Source organism: Macrotis lagotis, chromosome 8 (assembly GCF_037893015.1).
Source record: "Macrotis lagotis isolate mMagLag1 chromosome 8, bilby.v1.9.chrom.fasta, whole genome shotgun sequence".
Taxonomy (NCBI): Eukaryota; Metazoa; Chordata; class Mammalia; order Peramelemorphia; family Peramelidae; genus Macrotis; species Macrotis lagotis.
The window spans coordinates 4,366,686-4,387,947 of NC_133665.1; the positions used below are offsets into that span (position 1 = coordinate 4,366,686).

Here is a 21,262-nt window from a genome sequence, read left to right on the forward strand (position 1 = left end):
CCCCCCCCAATTTTGTATCAAGGATTCCATCCACCCATGGGTTTTGGTAAGATCCTAGAGAATTAAACTTAATTTATAAAACTTTGTTATTTCATTTTTCTCAGCTTAAGGAAATCATGGTGAACATCTTAAATTGATCTTCAAAACAATTAGGTGCTATTATCATTTTTATGGATGAGGAAATTGAGAGATTAAATGATGAAGGTCAACTAGTCAAGGAGTATCTGAGGTAGAATTTAAACTCAGGTTTTCCTGTCTCCAAGTCCAGCACTCCATCTATACCACCCATATTTAGCTAGCATATATTTGTAATGCAAAATACTATAAATATCTCATTTGATATCACAAGCCTATTAGCCTTATTCCTATATTACAGTTAAGAACACTGATGATAGTGGTGACACAGCTTGTGTTTGAGACTAGATTTGAACTGAGGTCTTCCTGTCTCTAGGTCTAATGCTGTTTCCACAAAAATTTTTGTAGCAACTTTTATATTAGCAACATACTAGAAAGTAAGGGGCTGCCATCTATTGGGGAACAGGTAAATAAAATGTGGAAGGTGAATAGATCAAATGAAGTATTATTATACTGTAAAAAATAATAAAATGGGGGTGACTAGGTGGTACAATGGATAGAGCACTGGCCCTGGAGTCAGGAGTACCTGAGTTCAAATCCAACCTCAGACACTTAATAATGACCTAGCTGTGTGGCCTTGGGCAAGCCACTTTAACCCCATTTGCCTTGCAAAAATCTAAAGGAAAAAAGTAATAAAATGGACATTTTAGAGAAAAATGAGTTAGACTTATCAATTGATACAGAATGTGAGAACTAGGAAAAAGAATTTCTGTAACAGCATTATAAAAAGCAACCTTGAGAAACTTGAGAACTCCCATCAATGCAATGACAAGCTACAAATCCAGAGGACCTACCATATTTCCCCATGTATAAGAATCTTTTTTCAAAAAACTTGGAATTTAATAACTGGAAGCATCATATACAGTGGTTGTAAATTTTTTTACTTGCAAGTAAAGCATTTTTTTGCACTTCTTGTTTTTAATTGGTTACCAGTATATTAGGGTGTTTTCCCATAATCTGCCCACAGATGGCTCATTAAAGATTTTCATACAGTACTGAATTCAAATTAAAGGTGATCATTCACAAAAGTGAATGGAAATTGTGCTGTGTCCACCAAGATGGTTCAGTGTGAGACAAGAATTGCTGATGAAAAAGAACTTACTGATTTCAAAGGACACAATAGTGCTTTAGGTTCATGGAGTAGATGAAATATGCATACACACACCAGATCTGCCCAAAAAATGCCTGAAAGCTCTGAGCAGGTCCTTGAATTCATGATGAATAAAATTTAAGTTCAATATTTTGTGTAATACATTTTTTTTTTCAAATTCCAGGCCAAGTTAAGGTGTATCTTATACATGGGGAAATATGGTAGTTATAATGAATGTTTTGTACCTCTAAATAAAGAAAGGTGATAGACTCAAGATGCAGAATAAGGCATATATTTTTTGCAAAGATTTGATTGGCTTAGCTATGCATACTTGTTATGAGGATTTTTTTTTAATGGTTGTTTATATGGGGATTTGAAGTAAAAGGACTGAGGGGAAGAGCAAACAAATGCTTATTAATGAAAACAATCTTTAATGAATAAAACTAAACCTGTGTTCCCCCCAAAACATTTTTCTCCTGTTTTTTCTCTGTATATGAACAGTTTTTACTCTCTTCTCTAGTATAAAACATCAGTCATCTCTGAAATAATTCTCTCAATTCCCAAAATATTAATCACCCCTTTACCATTCCTATAATTCTGATTCAGGCCCTACAACCTCTTATCCTGTTTCTTAGTGCTTTGCCTTTGGAAAGGTACTATTATTTTTCATAGCCTAGTTCAGATATTTCTTTCATGAAGTTTTTCATAATCCCCTCTGTAAGAATTAGTTCCTCTGAATTTCAAAATATTTTTACCTCTGCTATATAATCATTTTTTAATGTATTATACTCATGCAACATGTATTAAGGACAAGAACGTAATTTTTAAAACTTTTATCTACATCACCTTGGAATGGTGTCTTATACACACTCTATTTTTTTTACAAAAAATGTTTATTGAATTCAAGTCTTTGGCCAAGGCCCTTAAGTGTGAGTAAACAATGGGAATACAGTCTGCTCCCAACTCTCCTCCCAGCGAAGCTGCTTTGATTCCTTAAGGTTTTTTCTGAACTGGTTCAGTCTGTTATCAGGACTGGAAAATTCTGAAAAGAGCATCTATAAAAGAGAAACAAAAGATGAAGGCCCACCACACTGTACTTACATATTAGCCTCTTCTCCATTCCCCTTCCCAGAGACCCCAGAGAGCAAGCTTTCTTTTTACCATACCCATCAAGGATACCATTAGCAAATGAGACTAGACAAGATGAACCTTGAGAGTCCAAGTCCAGTATCTCTACCTTCAGCTGAGCTGCAAGTTCCTCAGAGTCAACAAAGACCATGCCATTTTCTTCATGTTTCACAAGTTCATGTAAACTGCAAAAAAGAATCATGTAAGAATGGAAACCAGCCTTGGAAGAAGAAACAAAGGATAACTGAATCACCTTGTAACTGAATCACCTTGTAATGATCTACTACTTCAAAGGGCAAATGGAATAAGAAGAAGCTTTTTAACTTATTCAATATACTATGAATCTAATAGAAGCAAAAGTCAACCCTCAAAGAGAGGCTCAGTCACACTGGTGATTAACCTCCACACATGGTACATTAACTATAAAACAGAGAAAGGCAGACTGAGACTGCAACTGGAGTTCAGTTCACCTAGAGAAGGTCTTAAATCAATGAAATGGTTCAGGTACAGTACTAAGTAACTTTTATAAACCTTTCTCCCTTGCTATATATCACATAAATTCTAAAATTCCTACCACTGGAAATGTATTGCACAAACTGGCAAGCAGCATCCAAACATATCCACCACCTTCATGGGAAGATCCAAGCCACTTGAGGATGTGTGGAGGCAGACACCAAGATCTGCTGATCCTACCAAAGTAAGAAAAAGGAAGCATTTTAAGAAAAATAAACCAGTCTATAAAACAGTCCTAAAAGGGCTCTAAAGACTAGAATTACTGGTTCTGTGAGCAACAGTTGAGATGTTGGTTAAAGAAGCAAAATCACCAACTGTCTTGCTTAAATATACCCCAAAAGTAGTGTTCACTAACAACATGCTGATAAGCAGACTACTGGAGCTGAAATTGATAAAGTGATAAAATAATTCTAAGGATCTTTGATAAAGAGAAAGGATTTTTTTTCAAAGGCAAGATAAATTTCTATTTGCATTTCTTTAAAAAAAGATGCTCAGTATTATTTAATTAATCTGTCCCTGACAGATTTGTGCTCAAAGCACTGAAATTTTCTTCCAAGTTGGATGACAAAGAATTCAGCGCTAAAAAAGCAGGATAGGTGTAAAATCCTATTGTGCCTTGCCCAGCCCTAAAGACAAGAATAAATGAGTGGAAGATTCAGGAAGAAGAGAGAACACACTTTTCTCCTTTAGCAGACTGCAAAGGAATTTCAAGAGATGGGGAGAGGAGAGACCTCAGTCTAGGGAACCCTATCTAAGACTTAAGGAAGCTTCCTTTTATTTGAATTCAACAGTTTACACCCACCTTCAGGCATTTCTTCCCAAAGCTTTAAGAAAGGATCTATATACTCTAACTCAACAGGGTCTTGGAATATTTCTGTTGCCTCTTGCTTGGTGATATAATCTCTAAATTTCATTCCCTTTATAGGACAAGTCTATTCTCCAGAGACTGTTCTTACCCAGAAGTAAAGGGTAATCTTCAGCTTCCAACCACGGTGTGCAGATCTGAATGTGTTTGAGACCCATCTGCCTGATGATCTGACCATAATGTTCTTTAAGAGGCCCTTTACCTTTGGTGAACAGGAGAAATACAAAGTCACTGCTCTTCAATCTCTCTCTGTTCTTTGCAAACCTGTCCCAAAACCTGAGCAACCTTCAACCCTCATTTAGAAATTCTACCTTAAAAATAAACAGTCCCTTTCAGGAAACTTATTACTACTATATGGACCTCTGTTAGGCATTCCATGTCAGAATTCTTTCATGTTCCTATTCATAAATAAGATTAGAAACCCAAAGGAACTCAAAAAATTCAAGAGGCTGACTCACTAGTCAAGCCAATCTTCTCTTCCCTTCATCTCACTACCATTAGTCACAAAGGGGACAGGTTACAGACCAGACAGTTATCCCACCCTTCGAACACCTGATTCTCTTTAAATACCTAAAAAATGAATTTTTAAAAAACAGAATACAAGATAGCTTCCCTATCTTCCTCTTATGCAATTTTAAACAGCACCTGTCATTCACTATGCCCAGGGTTGAAGACAAGGAAAATACAAGGCACCTGTTATCACACAGACTAGAGAAGGAAGGTTTGCTCCATCAATTATCCACTGTTCGAACCCTAAAGAATCAACAAGAATAATCAGGTATTTGAAGCAAAAAGTGTTAGATGAAACATCAGCCCTCCCAACTGCTAAGAGGTAATCATGGTCCAAAAGAAACCTAAATCCCAAGAAGTAGTCCTGTTCTTTCACCCCTTGAGTCTGCTCTTTCCTGAAAAGGAGCAACACCTTAGAAAGGAGATGTGAGAGAAACAAACTGATTTTTAAATTTTTTTTAAAGGCAATGGGATTAAGTGACTTGCTCAAGGTCACACAGCTAGGCAATTGCTAAGTGTCTGAGGCTAGATTTGAACTCAGATCCTCCTGACTTCAGGGCCAGAGTTCTATCCACTATACCACCTAGCTGCCCCCTAAACAAACTGGATTTTGAGGAAACCTTTCCAGCAGAGAGCAATGGGGGCCCTCTGTCACTACAAAAGCAAAGAGAATTTGTCAGCAGGAAAAGGGAAGAGTCAGATGCTAAAGGCAAGAAGTCAAAATGCCAATCCTGGACCTGATCTCTTGATCATGACTGACTGGATCACATATATTAGATCCCATGGGATCAGATACACTATGGCTTAAGTTGTTTGACTTCTGGGATTCTAATCTTTGAGGTAATGACATAGGACTAAAGCCAAGCAGCTCAATAAGACGAAAAGTAGGGCAACTTTGTCCCACCTGACAGATCATCTGTTCAGTCTTCAACAACTACTACCAAAGAGTAATGTGATACAAAGGGAAATAAGAATAGCTTTATTCTAATAATCCTCAACCCATGATCACAGAAACACACCTACTTTCTAAAGCTTTCAGCAAGATGGAGAAATCTTCATCTTCTGAAATAAGAAACAAAAACAGCATTTAATCAGTCAAGTCTTTCTTAATACTGCTTTCCTCACTTGTGCTTTAGGCAACAGTCCAGGCTAGAGCAGTAGAAAGATGCTGCTCTTGTACTGCTGAATAGGGTACAGTGTTCCTCTCCATTCCCAACCCAGTGATCCCAGTAACTATGAAATTATTTACGCTCAAGCACGAAATAGTAAAATAGGAAGTAGTCAACCCCCTACCCTCATCCTGCCCCCAAGCCATCAGTACAATAGGCCCCTAGAGATAACACTGTAAATGCCTAAAGTGTCTAGTTCAAAGAGACCTCAAGACCTGTCCAGCTCGTGCTGCTGACCAGCAAAGCTGGTCGCCTCTCAAGTTGTATCACCTTCCTGCTCTTGGGATTGAACTCAGTGAATGCCGATCTCTCAAAGGCTGGATCCAAGAGTTCTGTGCTAAATAAACAGAGGCAGAGAAAAGGACATTATCAAATGCTAAAGATCAGACCAGTGCCTGAGAAACCAGTCACTGTGGTTCACCTTCCTGTACCATTGTAACCAGTCCTTCCCCACAGAGAGGTCTCAGTCACGCACTCTGATCCTGATTTATCCTTGAGACCTTCCAGGTGACATACACCAACAGACTTTCTTGTCATCAAAAAGCCCCAAAAATAAGGATGAAGAAATGTCAACACTACTCCCACCCTGAATTCTCTTAAAACTATGGCAAAGGGTACAGGCTCAAGTGAGAAAAAAAATTAACTATTTGGAGTATAGGAGACATACCTTGCTCTGAATGGGGAGTAGCTCTGGCCCAGTTTCATGAACAGCTGATGTTGCATCTCCAGAGGAGTATTTGTAAAAAACGATGCTGGCTTATCATAGACCGTCACAGCTCTGTAACAAGATTATTGAGAAACTCTAGGCCAGGAGAAGACCAGGAAGTAGAAAGCCGGGAAGGACCAGGGAAGCTTAGAGACCCAGAGGACAGGCTCAGAGTCCCCAGAAATTACATTCCCTTTTTTCTACCTACTCAAGTAGTCAGAACTCAGAATTTTTCAGACAAACTTCCAGAGATGTTTCAAGATAAGTTAAAGCATCTGAATGGTTGAGGAAAGGTTTTACTTACCCTGCTCCTTCTATATACCAATATAATTAGTAATTAGTAAACATATCCTTGGGCCTGATGTTTTCAAAGTCATATGCAAACATTCATGAACACATAGTTCCCCATACAATGAACTTTTCACCTTCTCTTTCCAATCATAACTATCTGTCCAGGGCCTTTTGAATACCTTATATTCCAGTTCTTTGCCAAATCTTCTCTCATTGCATTGGTAACACACAAGTTCAGATCTGATAGGCGGCCACAGAACTTTTCATACCTGGGAAAGATACATTTGTCACACTCATATGCCAGTGTCTGATCTATCATAGCCATGTCTACTTATGGTCCATCTACTTACTAAGCAATGAAGCTCTGTCGCAAACCTTTCCAAACAGTGGTGGGATTCAAATAAATTAACTACCAGTTCACTGAACTCAATGTAAAATTAGGCATCGGTTCTGCTGAACTGGCTGAATCCCACCACTGATCCCAAGGTATGGGCAGTGAAGGGTAGCATTATCCAGATCACTTCTGGAAAGCAGTCAGACCTGTGCAGATACTGTTCTGGCTTCTAGTATAGTAGATACTTTTGGTTCTTCATCTAAACTTCCCTTAGAGAAACACAGCAAGCTGACTAAGCCATGCCTTTCTAATTCCCTGATCCTTCCCCTAGTCATCCTCCATCTGTGCCCAGAGTGCCCATTTTATCACTCTTCATCTAAATCCAATCCCAAAGCCAGTACTGCCTCCCCTCACCACTTAGCCAGCTGTACAAGAGGGTGGTCAAAGCCATGTGTCAGACCCAAGATGGTATAGCCATAGTTGTGCCAGTCAATGACCAACTTGCTCCCACGGAGACTGCAAACAACCCAGCACACAGCAATGCTGGGCAGGCCAGGTGGATTCTGTGAAAGAAACAAAATCAGATCAAAATCTCAAAACTTTGAAGTGCAGGGCAAGGAAACCATGAGTGCTTGCTCATAACCCAAACCCAATTTAAACTGATGCCCTGACCAGAGAACAGACTACTCTAATAATAGCCACTATGAATGAAGAGAAAGATTCCCCCAAATTCTCTTAGTGTTGAACATTTTGGAGGAGATGCATAAATAGTCATGAAGAGTCCCAGAGCTCATACTCCTGACCACCTTCAGTCTTCCAAGGAAGGAATTGACCAAGATGGTAAGATAGAAAAAACAGAGAAAAGAGTATCTAGACCTAAAAGATTTAACGTTACCACATGAAGGTTACTACATATTACAACCCTAACCAGGAGGGTGTCACTTTCATACTCATGGGCTTTGTCTCAGAACTGATATACATAACCCAAGAGACTGCTACACCAAAGAATTGAAGAGGATAAAATGGGAAGAAAACAAAAGGTTAACAACCTTTACCAAGATAAGATCCAAATGGTTACAGGACTTAGACATAAAAAATAATACTATAAGCAAATTAGAAGATCAAGGACTAGTTTACCTGTCAGATCTACGGAAAGGGGAGCAGTTTATGACTAAGGAAGAGTTGGAGAACATCACCAAAAACCAACTAGATGACTTCAATTACATTAAATTAAAAAGCTTTTGCACAGATAAAACCACTGTAACCAAGATCAAAAGAAATGTAGTAAACTGGGAAACAATCTTTACAACTAATGATTCTGACAAAGGACTCATTTCTAAAATATACAGAGAACTGAGTCATATTTTTAAAACAAAAAGTCATTCCCCAATTGACAAATGGTCAAAGGATATGCAAAGGCAATTTATAGATGAGATCAAAGCAATCCATAGTCATATGAAAAAATGCTTTAAATCATTAATTATTAGAGAAATGCAAATTAAAGCTTCTCTGAGGTACCACCTCATACTGCTCAGATTGGCCAATATGATCAGAAAGGATAAAGATCATTGTTGCAAGGGTTGTGGGAAATCTGGGACACTATTACACTATTGGTGGAGCTGTGAACTCATCCAACCTCTCTGGAGAGAAATTTGGAACTACACCCAAAGGGCAACAAAAATGAGCATACCCTTTGACCCAGCAATACCACTACTGGGTCTATACCCTGAAGAGATGATGAAAAAAAGGTAAAAACATCACTTGTGTAAAAATATTTATAGCAGCCCTGTTTGTGGTAGCAAAGAATTGGAATGGCTTAGCAAACTGTGGTATATGTATGTCATGGAACAGTATTGTTCTATTAGAAACCAGGAGGGACGGGATTTCAGGGAAGCCTGTAGGGATTTGCATGAGCTGATGCTGAGTGAGATGAGCAGAACCAGAAAAACACTGTACACCCTAACAGTAACATGGGAGTGATGTTCAACCTTGATGGACTTGCTCATTCCATCAGTGCAACAATCGGGAACAATTCTGGGCTGTCTGCAAAGGAGAGTGCCATCTGTATTCAGATAAAGAGCCATGGAGTTTGAACACAGTTCACATTAATTAAGAAAATTAAGGAAAAAAAATAGATATCTTATTGTGTGATCTTGTTACCTCTTAGACTTTTTGTTTTTTCCTTATGATTTCAATTTGGATCAATGTACAACATGGAAACAAAGTAAAGATGGATAGGTTGCTTTCTGTGGGGGGTAGGGGAGGGAAGTAATTTTGGGGGGAACATTGTAAAACTCAAATAATATCTTTAATAAAAAATAAATTAAAAAAAAGAAAACAAAAAGTTGCCACAAAACTATAATCTCTCAAAATCCCAATCATTGTTGGTAAGTGCTTTACAGTAACATTTACAGCTAACACTTACCTGGAGTAAAATGTAAACCACTGGAGAAATTTTTAAGAGCAAGGTGTACAAAAGGTAGACTGCCTGGATAACAACTTTCATACCATACTGAAACATCTGAGGACCAACTGAAAGTCAAAGAACAGTTGTAAGAATCAAACATAATTTGGTTTCTCTGAATTTTGACCCTAAATGCCTCAAAAAGGAAACATAATCTCACCTGGGATTCGATTAACTTCAGGTATGTGCAAAATATGAATTCTCTTATTGCTTAGGAGTTCATCATGAGGTTTGGAGCCTGAAAGAAAGATCATTGTCAAGTCCAATAATACAAGCATACAGATGGCTCCAAAACCCATATCTCTAGGCTTACCCTAAGCTTAATACTTCCCAAAGGCTAACATTCCAGGCTAGCATTTTTGTCTGATAATTCCACCTGTATGTACTCCCAACTCTTCCAATTCAACATATCCAAATCCAAATTCATTATCTTGCTTCCAAAGCTAGTCCTTCCATCCAGTTCCCCAATTCAGTTGCTAGTTCTACTACCATTCTTTTAGATACTCAGGTCTGAAAATTCAGTCATTCTTTACTCTTCAAATATCCTTATTCATCTTTATCAAATTCTTTCAATCCTTTCTCTAAACTTATCTCCTATAATTATCCCTCCTTTCCATTCCTACTGCTCTTGACCCTGTTTAGGGCCTTATGAATTATTTCCCACATATATCTGTATATACACACATAATATTTCAAAGAGTTTCCGAGACTATAAGGCCAAAATCTATTTATTGGTTTTGCTCCATTTAATTGAATAGGGCAAAAAGCTCTCCTTCAGTAAGAGATATGAAAGTTTAACTCATGCCAGATTCCTTGAAAGACAACACAACAGAAATACTTATGTTAAGTAACCTTTTGATTAAAATTTTAAAGTCTAAAGTAGGGAGATGCATATACAATAAAGATGCATGTTTTTATCATGGAGAATAGCCAACAGATCACACAAGCAATTATTGAGCACCTTCTATGTGCCCAGGAATACCAAAACAAAAATGAAGTCCCTGCCCTCTTAGAGTTTACAGCACTGAATCCAAATAGAATTGGGGTTTGTTCAGCACCTTAGAGATAACTAAATGAAATAAATGATCACCCAAAAGAACTCTGCTCAACTATGGATGCATGAAGAAAAAAAAAGTATGACTATTGTTCCAACTATGATCTGAAGTTAGATGGACACCCCATAAAACTGATCCATTAGTCTATCTCTTGGAAAGTCACTGCATGCAGATAGACAAGGAACTAGACCCAAAACTTAGCAGGAAAAAGAGAAAAAATGAACTGAGCAAGAACATACTGCATTTGGGAAATTTTTCATTGTCTTTAATGATCCTCAATTCTCTCTAAAAAAAAAAAAGATTCATCTTATTAACATCAGTTTTACTGCAGTGATCTAATAGGGCTATAAATCATGGTGAATCACTCATCTCTTAAAATTTATATTGCAGGTGACCTAAAAGGAAATGAAGAGACAAATAGTAGGTTTGAGTTGGCTGCAATATACTATCAATGAAGAAATGCCCAGAAGAAGCAGTGTTGATGATATCATCAGAGAGATGTAAGCCAGAAAAAGAAGGTAGACCAACCATATACTGAGAAGAAGCAATAAGCAAGACAGACCACATTCTGGAAATTCTTTGTATAGATTTCACATGTAATTTTCTATGTACAAGTTGTTCTTTCCCTGCTTCATCAAAGAAAATGTAGGATCTTTACCATGCAGATTGAAATCTACTCAATTTCCATGGCTTAGTTCTCCCTACTGCAACTCAGTTATACACAGGTATAGTCAAGTGTTGTACTTTCAAGATCATGAATTCTGAAATTCCTTTTGCTTCTACTCAAATCATTCCATTTTACCCTCTGCCTTAGACCGAATAACCTGATTCTTAATCCTCAACGTGATCTCTAATCCCTCCATCCTCAGTTCTTTCCTAGGTCATCACTCTTTAATTGGATATATACTCTACTCCTTTTCCTGTATTCATTTCTTGGTGAACCAGTTCCAACCCTAAGCTATACATTCAAGTCCCTAGCCCCCTGGCCCTATCACCTACCACGACTCCTAACCCATAACCTTGGATTATTCCTACCATCTACTGTTTCTGGTCCTTTCATGTGCTATTGAATGGAACTAGAGAAAATCATAAAACCCTGCTGACTGCATCTACTCCAGTTTTATGCTATCCATTCCCACCTTGACTGTTATTGTAGAAGGTAGTCCTTTTACAACTCCCTAAGCAAGTGCTGCTCCACTCATTGCAGCAGCTCTTCCAAACCTTTTTTAATGCTCCTCAAGTCTCCTATGGCACTCCTTCCCCCATCCTCTCAACTGAGGATCTTCCTCACATTAGACTGAAAAAATAATGGTTATTTACTCAGAGCTCCCTCTTCTTCCCTAGGTGGCATCCTCAGCTCTTCACTCACCTCCATATAATCACCTTCACCACCTCTCTTGGAATCAGCTCTTCTCTTTTCTCTCATTCTGGTGCATTCTGGTTGATCCCTGTGCCTCAAGCCTCTTCCCCTTTGATCTATTTTCCACTCAGCTTCAAACATCCTCTTCCTGAAGCAGAAGTCTGACCTTCACAGTCACACATACATCCTTCCCCCACACTAAACTCCAGTGATCCTCTCATACCTCCAGGACCTAAACAACAAATTCTCTCTTTGGCTTTCAAAGCCCTGGCCCCCTCTGTCCATTCCAGTTTTCTTACATTTTACCCTTTCTACAGCTTCCACAGAGTGCTGCCTTCTTGCTCCTCCTTGCACTGACACTCCATCTTTAGACTATGCCTTTTATTTATTTATCCTTGACTTGTGCCTGGAATATTCTCCTTTCCTCACATCTGCCTTCCAGAATTAATTCCCTCCTGACTCAGCTCAAATTCCAGTTGCTGTAGGAAGCCTTAACTCACTCCTCCCTATTGCTGGTGCCTTCTCTCTCCTTCCACTTACACTTATATGTACAATTTTTGACATAGTTTCTCCCCCCTTGGAATGTGAGCTGCTTGAGGGCAGGGGCTGTGATTTTACCATGCAGGCTCAGAGCTGACACATTTAGCATTTAGCTTGTTTTCATGTCCGTAACACCTACCACAGTGATTAACATACAAGCAGGGGTCTAATAAATACTCAGGGATAGGAACTGGAGGTGTGATTTTTTTTTTTTTTTTTTTTTTAGGTTTTGTGTCCCAAGGCCACACAGCTAGGTGATTATTAAGTGCCTGAGGCTAGATTTGAACCCAGGTACTCCTGACTCCAGGGCCCGTGCTTTGTCCGCTACACCACCCAGCCGCCCCAGATGTGTGATTTCACTGGTATACATGGAGCTCCCAACTCAGGAACTCTATCAATGCGGGTATGCAACTTTTCAGCAACTTACGGTCTGGGCGGGTTAAAAAATGGACCTAGGGGAAAAAAAAGCAAACCACTCTGCCAGCTGTCTCATGCTGCCCACACAAGGTCCAGAGATCCAGGAAAAGGTCTCGGAACATGTGGAGGATACATGGGAAGGTGTGAGCAAGTCAAATAAGAGGAGGGGGCAGTGCTGGGGGAAGAGCCTCATCTGATGAGGTCCCACGCTCACTCAAGGCTGCAGACACGTCCCGGCCCGGCCGGAGCTGCTCAGCCTGGTGCTGCCCGCTTTCCAGGCCAGCCAGCCAGCTTTCTGAGCGTTCCCGGGGTGAGCGATGCGGCTGAGGGTGACATCGGGGAGGAGACGCCACGGCCAACACGGGGCCTGGATCTGGGGGAGGGGCGGGCCGCGTCCCCAGTCACCGGGGCCCAGCCTTCGGGCTCTTTCCCTTTGCCTCCGCTGTCTCCCGGGCCGTGCCGGAGCCTGCCCCCGCCCGGCCCGGCCCGGCCCTTCCTTCAGCCCCGAGTCTGAAGTCCTGACCTGCCGGGCTCCTCTGCCATCCTTACTAGCTCGCTTCCCCGCCAGACTCCGGGCTTTCCAAGGGCGGAGGCGCCCGTCTGGGCAGTGGGCATTGGTGGCGGTCGGAGTGCCAGGGGACGGGGGGCGTCCGGAGCGCGCTCACCTCCGTACCCCAGCAGGGTCACGTCGAAGCCCCGCCGCGCCAGGGACAGCGCGTGGTACTGCATCCGGGGACTGCGGCCCACGTCCCCGAGCACCACCACGCAGGCGCTGCGGGCCCGAGGCCGCCGCCGCGCCCTCCACAGCAGCAGCAGCCCCAAGGCGCCCAGGGCCAGGGCCGGCAGGAGGAGAGCCACGCTGGAGGCCGCCATCTTGGCCGGCCCCCGGAAGTCACGCCCGCCCGCTACGTGCTCTGCTTCCTGCCCTGGACCGCGGAGGGGGTGGGGCAAGGAAGGGCGCAGTGCGCAGACTCAGACCCTGCCGCCACAGGCTCAGAGCAGCGCCCACGTGTAGAAAAGCGAGAGAGAAACTCATTGTTTTATGGAAGTATGGCTCTGAAAGACCCAGCTTTCCCGAGTCCAGGCCCTCCTCCATGGGATCCCTGGTTCCTGGTCCACTTCCTGTAAATTTGGGTTCTGAGATCTCATAGAGGACCCCGCCCCATGCATATGCATTTGGCCTCAGAATTTAGAACTATTAAACTATTAAACCTAATTTCTGTTTGTTCTTTCTTAAGACCAACTCCGAGGGCTAATACAAATTGGCCTAATGCCATTTGAACTCCAATCTTCCTGATTCCAGACCCATTGCTCGAGCCACCTATCTGCCTTTAAATGCAGCATATCAAGTTTATTTTCCATAAATGCCATGCATGAGCTGTTGTATGGAAATCCCATAAATTTGAATAACTTCACAACCCAGTTGTTATAAATGGACTTCTATTACTCTTTCATCAAGACAGATGGTTATCTGGTCAGTGCTGTTGATAGCTTGTAATCAGATATAAAGTAGAAGCAAGTGAAAGCAATACCATCCTCTAAAAACATGTACCCAGGTCAGGCACTCAGGCCCACCTCCATCCATAAGACATTAAAGATATTAAAATATATTAAAGATATTTTTAAAAATTAAAGATGTTAAAAAAAAAAACATTTGCCTCAGCATACAAAATAGAAAGAACTGCCTTCCATTCTACAAATGAGTGTATGGTGCTCTCCTCTTGGGATACTTACACCATTCACAGATATCCAGAAAGGAAGAATGAAATATCTACCGTGTCTTCACAGATAGCCATCAATAAAGAATTATTTGAAGGAAATTTGAAAACTTTGTGGGGAAAGCATCAAAAGTAGTTTTACAACACATGAAAGAAATCACAATAATCACATACATTTATATTGTCCTATAAGGGCAGTTAAGGAGAGGGAAGATACAAAAAGAAGCACTTTCAGGAAGCTGACAGTTCTAAGAAGTCTTCCACAACAGGTTAAGGTTGTTGGACAAGTGACTTAAGGGAGGGAGAATTCATTTCTGAATATTCAAGTTAAACATCACCTGATAGTCACCTTCTATTTTCTCTGTCATCAGATGTTAATAGGGAAAAAAAATGTGTTCATTGTTGTAGAAAACAATCACTAAGAAGAGTTAAAAGAAAAGAGAGACCATTTGCATGTAAAATCTTTGGAAGCAAAGGATGCCTCTTCTCAAAATATTTTGGAGACACCCTGTTTGCCAGACCTAAGGTCCAGCAACTATAGCTGAAGCTTGGCATCACAATAATCCTTTGTACTCAATGGATGATTCCAATGGCTCTGTCTCTGAGATGAGTTGCTTTCTTTATCAAAAGTCCACCAAAGAAATTGCTTCAATATTTTTCCCGCAGTTGCTATTACTAGCTGTCCTCCACTCTATTCCTCCCCACTCTTATTTATTCCATTCTCTCTTTCCTTTCATCCTGGCCCTTGCCCAAAAGTGTGTTGTATCTGAGTACCCTCTCCCTCCTTCTTCCCTCTCTTCTGTCACCTATTCCCCCCTTCCCTCCCCCCATTCCCCCTTATCCCATCCCCTTCTCATTTTTCTCTAGAGTAAGATAGATTTCTATATTCTATTAAGTGTGTATGTTATTTCCTCTCTGAATCATTTCTGGTGAGAATGAAGGCTCCCTCATTCCCTCTCCCCTTCCCCCATTCCACTCCATTGTAAAAACTTTTTCTTGACTCTTATGTGAAATATCAGCCCTATCTTCCTCTCCTTTCCCTTCCTCCCAGTACTTTCCCTTTATCATCCATTGACTCCATCTTTTTACTATATTATACCATTATATTCATCTCCTTCCTGTGCCTTGTCTATATATGCTCCTTCTAACTGCTCTTATAAATGAGAAAGTTCATATGAGTTATCATTATCTTCTTCCCACGCAGGAATATAAACAGTTCAACATCATTAAGTTCCTCATAGTTAGTCCTGTTTATCCACCCCCTCTATGGTTCACCTGAGTCCTGTACTTGAAGATCAAACTTTCTGTTCAGCTCTGGCTATTTCAATAGGAAAGTTTGAACATCCATCTTTTCCTCTGAAAGAGAATGTTCAGTTTTGATGGGTAATTGATTTTCAATTGTAAACCAAGATATTTTGCTTTCTGGAATATCATATTCCAATGCCCACAAGCCCTTAATGTAGATGCTGCCAGATTCTGTGTAATCCTGAACTATAGAGCCTTGGTAGTTGAATTGTTTGTCTCTGGCAGCTTTTAGTATATCTCTTTGACTTGGGAGTTTTGGAATTTAGCTATAATATTCCTGGAAGTTTTTCTTCTGGGATCTCTTTCAGGGGGTGATCAGTGAATTCCCTCAATTTCTATCCTCTGCTTCTTGGATTCCAGGACAATTTTACTGGATTATTTCTTGAAAATGAAGTCTAGGCTCTTTTCCCAATCGTGACTTTCAGATAGCCCAATAGTTTTTAAATTATCTCTTTTGATATTATAGCCAAGTTCCAGAACTCCCGAGTCAAGGAGAAAATATTACAAGCAGCCAGAAGGAAACAATTCAAATATCATGGAGCTGCAGTCAGGATCACACAGGACTTAGCAGCATCCACATAAAGGGCTCAGAGGGCTTGGAATAGAATATTCCAGAAGGCAAAAGAGCTTGGAATGCAACTGAGAATCAACTACCCAGCAAAACTGAACATCCTCTTCCAGGGAAAAACATGGACTTTCAATTGAAATGGGAGAATTTCAAATGGTCCTATTGAAACCAGAGCTGAACAGAAAGTTTGATCTTCAAGTACAGGACTCAGGTGAAGCATAGAGAGGGTGGATGAGAAGAGTAAATTATGAGGGACTTAATGATGATGAAATGCATGTATTCCTGAATGGAAAGATGATACTGATAATACTCATAAAAACCTTCTCATTTAATAGAACAGGTAGAAGGAGCTTTTATAGATGAGGCACAGGAGAGAGCTGAATTTGAAGGTATAATATATTGTAAAAATGATGTCAATAGGAGAAAAGGAAATGTACTGGGAATGAGATAAAGGAAAGGTAGAATAGGCTAAGATATTTCATGTAAAAAGAATCAAGAAATAGCTTTTGCAATGGTATGGAAAGAAGGAAGGTGAGGGGGGATGAGGGAGCCTTCATTTTCATCAGAAATGGCTCAGAAAGGAAACAGCATACACATAGAACAATCTAAAAGAAAAAGGAGAGAAGGGGGACAGGGGAGGGGAGGGGGGAGGGGGGTGATAGAGGAGAGGTAGATCATAGGAAAGGATAGTCAGATATGACACATTTTCTTTTTTTCTTTTTGCAGGGTGGTGGGATTGGGTGGCATGTTCAGGACCATGGGGTTCGGGTGGTTGCTGGGTCTCTGGGGTGAGATGCAGGCTTGGGGCCTCTTGGCCCCAGGGCTGGTGCTCTGTCTGCTGCACCACTTGGTTGTCCCACAGCATAGTTTTGAAGAGGGACAGAGTGAAAGGAGAGAGAAAATATAATAGATAGCAGTGGAGAGGAATGAATGGATGGAATTACAATCAGCAACAGCAAATGTGGAAAAATATGGAAGTAACTTCTATGATGGACTTATGATAAAGAATGTGATCCATCTGAGACAGATGTAATGGTATCAGAATAGACTGAAACACATTTTTTTTCATTTTTACTTTATTTCTCATTTTATATTTTTGTGGGGAGAGAGGGTATTATGTTTACTCTTACAAAAAGAATATTTTAGTAATGTGTAAATTTAGTAAACGTGTAAATAAATTAAAGACAATTTTTTTTTAAAGTATCTCTCCTAGACTTTTTCCAACTCCCATCCTGGTGAACAGACCTTTACTGCAGAACTTCTAAGTTGTCTTAGACTGGGAAATTGTATCACTCAGTCTTTCTGTAGGTTCTGCCTCTCTAAACTTTGGCTAGAGTCATAATTTAACAATTTTTGGAGTTTTTTGGGGAACGAGTTTCTGGGAATTCCTGCCTTCATGCCACTATCTTGGCTCTGCCCCTATGTACTATATTTCACTAAGAAAAACATAGTATAAAAATGTAATTCAATTACCTTTCTTTGGTTTTTTGATAATGCACATTTTGATTATATATTTCAGAAAATAAGTGAAGAGTAGAACTGCTTCAATCATATTTGGTAGCCCAGGAAACAGAAGATGTAATTTATGAATTATATGCAAAATGAATAAGTGAACTATTGACAACGATAAGAACCAATATTTGTGAGATCATTAGGCCAATCAAATACTTGCTTCAATCTCTGGCTTTTTTTCCCTTTCTTAAAAAAAAATTAGTGTTTTTTTCTTTTTTAAGAATTTATTTTTAGGTTTCGGGTACAAAGAAAAAAACAAGATCAATATTGACCTCTTTTCCTCTGGGCATTTCTCTTACAGTTTCAGTGTATGTTTTATTTCTAGTCATCCAGGGTCTGTTTATTCAAATCTTTGCATTGCTGTTCCACCTCATAGCCAATTCTCTACCCCCTCTCCCATTCTACCTTTTGGGAATATACTGTTCATTAGCCTTTCCAATTGCAAGCAGTCAAAAGAAATAAAATCAAATAATTTTAAAAGTTTTAGCAAGTTTTAGTTTAAGTAGAGTAAGTAAAGGAGAGGATAACATCATTATGAAGCTCACAGACTGCTTTTTTGGTCAGGTATGTCTGCCAAACACTTATGGCTAAGAGCTAATTCTATCCACAGGCAACAAAGAAGTGGCTCTGAAAGATCACTACTTCTCCAAAATAGCTTACTGATTATGGAACTCCTCTTAGAGGTCAACAGTATTAACAAAGTAAACTAGATCTAAGATTATATTCCCCCCCTTCTCCTGCCCCCCCCCAAATCCCATTTAAATTTGTGGCAACAGAAGAAAGGATAAAGGATGGGAGGATTTAGTAAAGCAATCTTCTCATTTCAAGATGAATCTGGACCAGATCTATTCTCTTTATTTCCTTAAAATAGAAAAACAACTTTGATTCTGTCAAATCTTCCTTAGGGGTGTTGTTAACATGACTAAAACAACATGATTAATAATTTGAGACTTAAGAAAATTTCCTAAATTAATGTAACAAACTATCACATCAAGTTAAATTTCCAGGCTTAATTCCTAAATAACATTGAAAAGTAAGCCTGGGGTTTGGCCTAACTGGAAGAAAAAAGTCTTTCTTTAGAGCTGGATATTCTTTCCTTACTATAAGCTATAGTAGTCACAGCCTTGGGTAACTTCCTTTATCACCTTTCAAAACATTCACCAACCATTATCAGGCTCCATTAAGGTTTCATGATGACCAAAAGGCAACTGAAATGGGCAACTTAAATCTGTTGAAAATGAAGCATAATTTTAAGTTGCATGTATTTCCCAGGTAAGAGTTCAGAAAAATAATGGAAATAAATTAGTGATGTAATCTGGAAAAATATTGTGTTGTTGGATATATGGGTTAGCAAATCTATCCATAAAAATAGTATTTACTATTATTTATTGCTATGATTGTCCCCCCCAAATAACCAAATTTATTTGAATTCAATGAATGTCATTCTCCTTGAATGTGCAATTCTGCCAAGTGAATTTACGATCTAATTGAGAAGAAAACAAATATGCAAATATATAGTATAAGTGAATACAAACAGATAAAAATATAGGAATTTGGTAGGAAGGTTCTAGCATTTGAAGGACATCAGGACAGGTTTCATAGAGAAGATAGTGCTCAAGTTATATCTTAAAGGAAGAGACTGTGAGTTGTGGGTAAGAAGAGCATTCCAAGTGAGGCAGGGAAAAGATGTAGGGAATTATGAATGTATCAGAAACAAAATTTGAAATCATAAAGGCTGTTAAATCTTTGTTTTTTAGGGGGGTTTTTTGCAAGGCAAATGGGGTTAAGTGGCTTGCCCAAGGCCACACAGCTAGGTAATTATTAAGTGTCTGAGACCGGATTTGAACCCAGGTACTCCTGACTCCAGGCCCGGTGCTTTATCCACTGCACCACCTAGCCTCCCCAAGGGTGTTAAATCTTGTAAAATGAGTGAAGGTTTCCCACTCTTGAGATGTGAATCAACTACCATTGTTTCATTATTCAATGTAAAATTTGTATCCTGTTCTTCTCAGGCTTCAACCCTCTGCCTAATTCCCAGTCCTGTAAGGGGGAAGGGAATTCACCTTTTGTCCTCTGGATAGGGGGCAAAACCATAAAAATCTAGGTTGGACCCTCTGCTCAGGGCCAGTCATCTCTGACTCTCTCTGGCCCAGTCAACTCGACTGTTCTTTTATCTGTCTCTGTAACTTTTTTTAAATAAATTTTTATTTTCTTTCTACACTTGCTTTCCTGGGTCTGAAAATGATTCCTCTCATGGCAGTAATCCAACCCAAGTAGCCAGTGGCTACACAAGCACAAAAATATGGAGACAAGAAATGGAGTGCTCTGTGTAAGGAACAGAGAGAAGGTCACTCAAAGTACAAGCAAGGATAATATCTAATGACGTTAGAAAGATAGGTTGGAGTGTATTTCTGTACCCTTACAAATAGGGTCGCTACAGTTGTCAGAATTAAAGTATAACCTTCTTTACACTTGTTTACTCGATTAGCATACAAGATAATTTCCTTTCCACAATTGATCTCATAATTAATTAATTAATTAATTGTGTCTATAGAATTTAAGTTCCTTGAGAGTTGGAAATGTTTCATTTTTATTCTTTGTATCTCCAGCATATCAAATCACCTAGCACAAGGGAACTTAATAAATGCATATTGATTGATTTAATTTCTAATTATAATTAATTATTCAAAATACTCAAAAACAAGGAATCAGCAGCCTCACATAATGAACCTGAAGTATATATTTTTCTCAATGGGTTCTGTTAATCTCCTGTTAATGGCCAAGTAGGATCAGATAGTCTTCCGTAGCAGAGCCTCTCTGCCATAAAAAGTTAGTGTAATCATCTTTATGAACAATTTTGTAGAACCAATTGTTTAAACTATTAAGTTTATATTTGTATTAAATTAAAAGTGTAAATGTATTTTCCTGTGATTTAGGACAGATTGAAAGTTAGGAAAAGTTCTATGCTTTCTGAATTTTATTGTGCTATATAAATTGTGTAGTGATGGTGAAAGTGAGTCTTAATAGATGTGTTTTGATATCTGTTCTATCCAGTGTGGGGAATTCAAGCTTTTTGTCACAGTTCAGGATAAATGAAGTATCTTCAAGTGCTAAATTTAAGTCCAGATATATGCAAGTATATCTGAATTCCTTTGAATGAAAATCTCAAATCTAGAAATTACCTGTGGACACTGCTACAGGAGCCATAGCATGCTCATGTGCTGTCCATAATACTAATCAGGATGATAAGTGTTTGGGACAGCTAGGTGGCACAGTGAATAGAGCACTGGCCCTGGAGTTCAAATCCAGCCTTAGTCATTTAATAAGTACCTAGCCATGTGACCTTGGGCAAGTCACTTTAACCCCATTGGCTTGCAAAAACCAAAAAAAAAAAGAATCATTAAGCTTTATGGCTAGTAAAGATTTTTAATGTCAGGAAATCTATTCTAGTTCCTCCACAAATGATCATCTTTAAACCATTCCATATGATAGAAAATTATTCCATACATAATTCTCTATATAGGAGATTACACAAACTCCTCTAGTTAATGGTTTCTGAAATCTACTCCCAGTTATGCTGCC

The 21,262-nt window shown here is 39.4% G+C and overlaps 1 protein-coding gene across 2 annotated transcripts; it reads right to left on the reverse strand.

Annotated features, from left to right (window-relative positions):
* Positions 1-209: 209 nt before the first annotated feature.
* ALG1 (ALG1 chitobiosyldiphosphodolichol beta-mannosyltransferase) lies at positions 210-13,454 on the reverse strand. 2 transcript variants are annotated; one of them, XM_074196327.1, is made up of 13 exons: positions 13,243-13,454; positions 9,366-9,443; positions 9,167-9,273; positions 7,156-7,304; positions 6,587-6,676; positions 6,078-6,188; positions 5,626-5,747; positions 5,265-5,303; positions 4,425-4,484; positions 3,823-3,933; positions 2,928-3,042; positions 2,463-2,538; positions 210-2,280 (listed from the first exon to the last, which is right to left on the reverse strand). In XM_074196327.1, exons 1-13 carry the CDS (start codon positions 13,448-13,450, stop codon positions 2,149-2,151), a joined length of 1,398 nt encoding a protein of 465 aa, XP_074052428.1. In that variant the 5' UTR covers positions 13,451-13,454; the 3' UTR covers positions 210-2,148. The 2 variants fall into 2 exon arrangements, with proteins under 2 accessions (XP_074052428.1, XP_074052429.1); XM_074196328.1 differs by lacking the exon at positions 13,243-13,454 and adding an exon at positions 13,101-13,230 and having other exon boundaries at positions 416-2,280.
* Between the last annotated feature and the right edge of the window lie 7,808 nt (positions 13,455-21,262).

What these genes read in the sequence shown, in the direction of transcription:
- ALG1 (XM_074196327.1), bottom strand. Translation starts at nt 13,450, where the DNA reads ATGGCGGCCTCCAGCGTGGCTCTCCTCCTGCCGGCCCTGGCCCTGGGC. An exon ending in GCAAAGAACTGGAATATAAG is followed by an intron (nt 6,189 to 6,586) that starts GTATTCAAAAGG and finishes ATCTTGTTACAG; the next exon opens with AGCTGTGACGGTCTATGATA. An exon ending in TGTGCAATACATTTCCAGTG is followed by an intron (nt 2,539 to 2,927) that starts GTAGGAATTTTA and finishes TCTTTTTTGCAG; the next exon opens with TTTACATGAACTTGTGAAAC.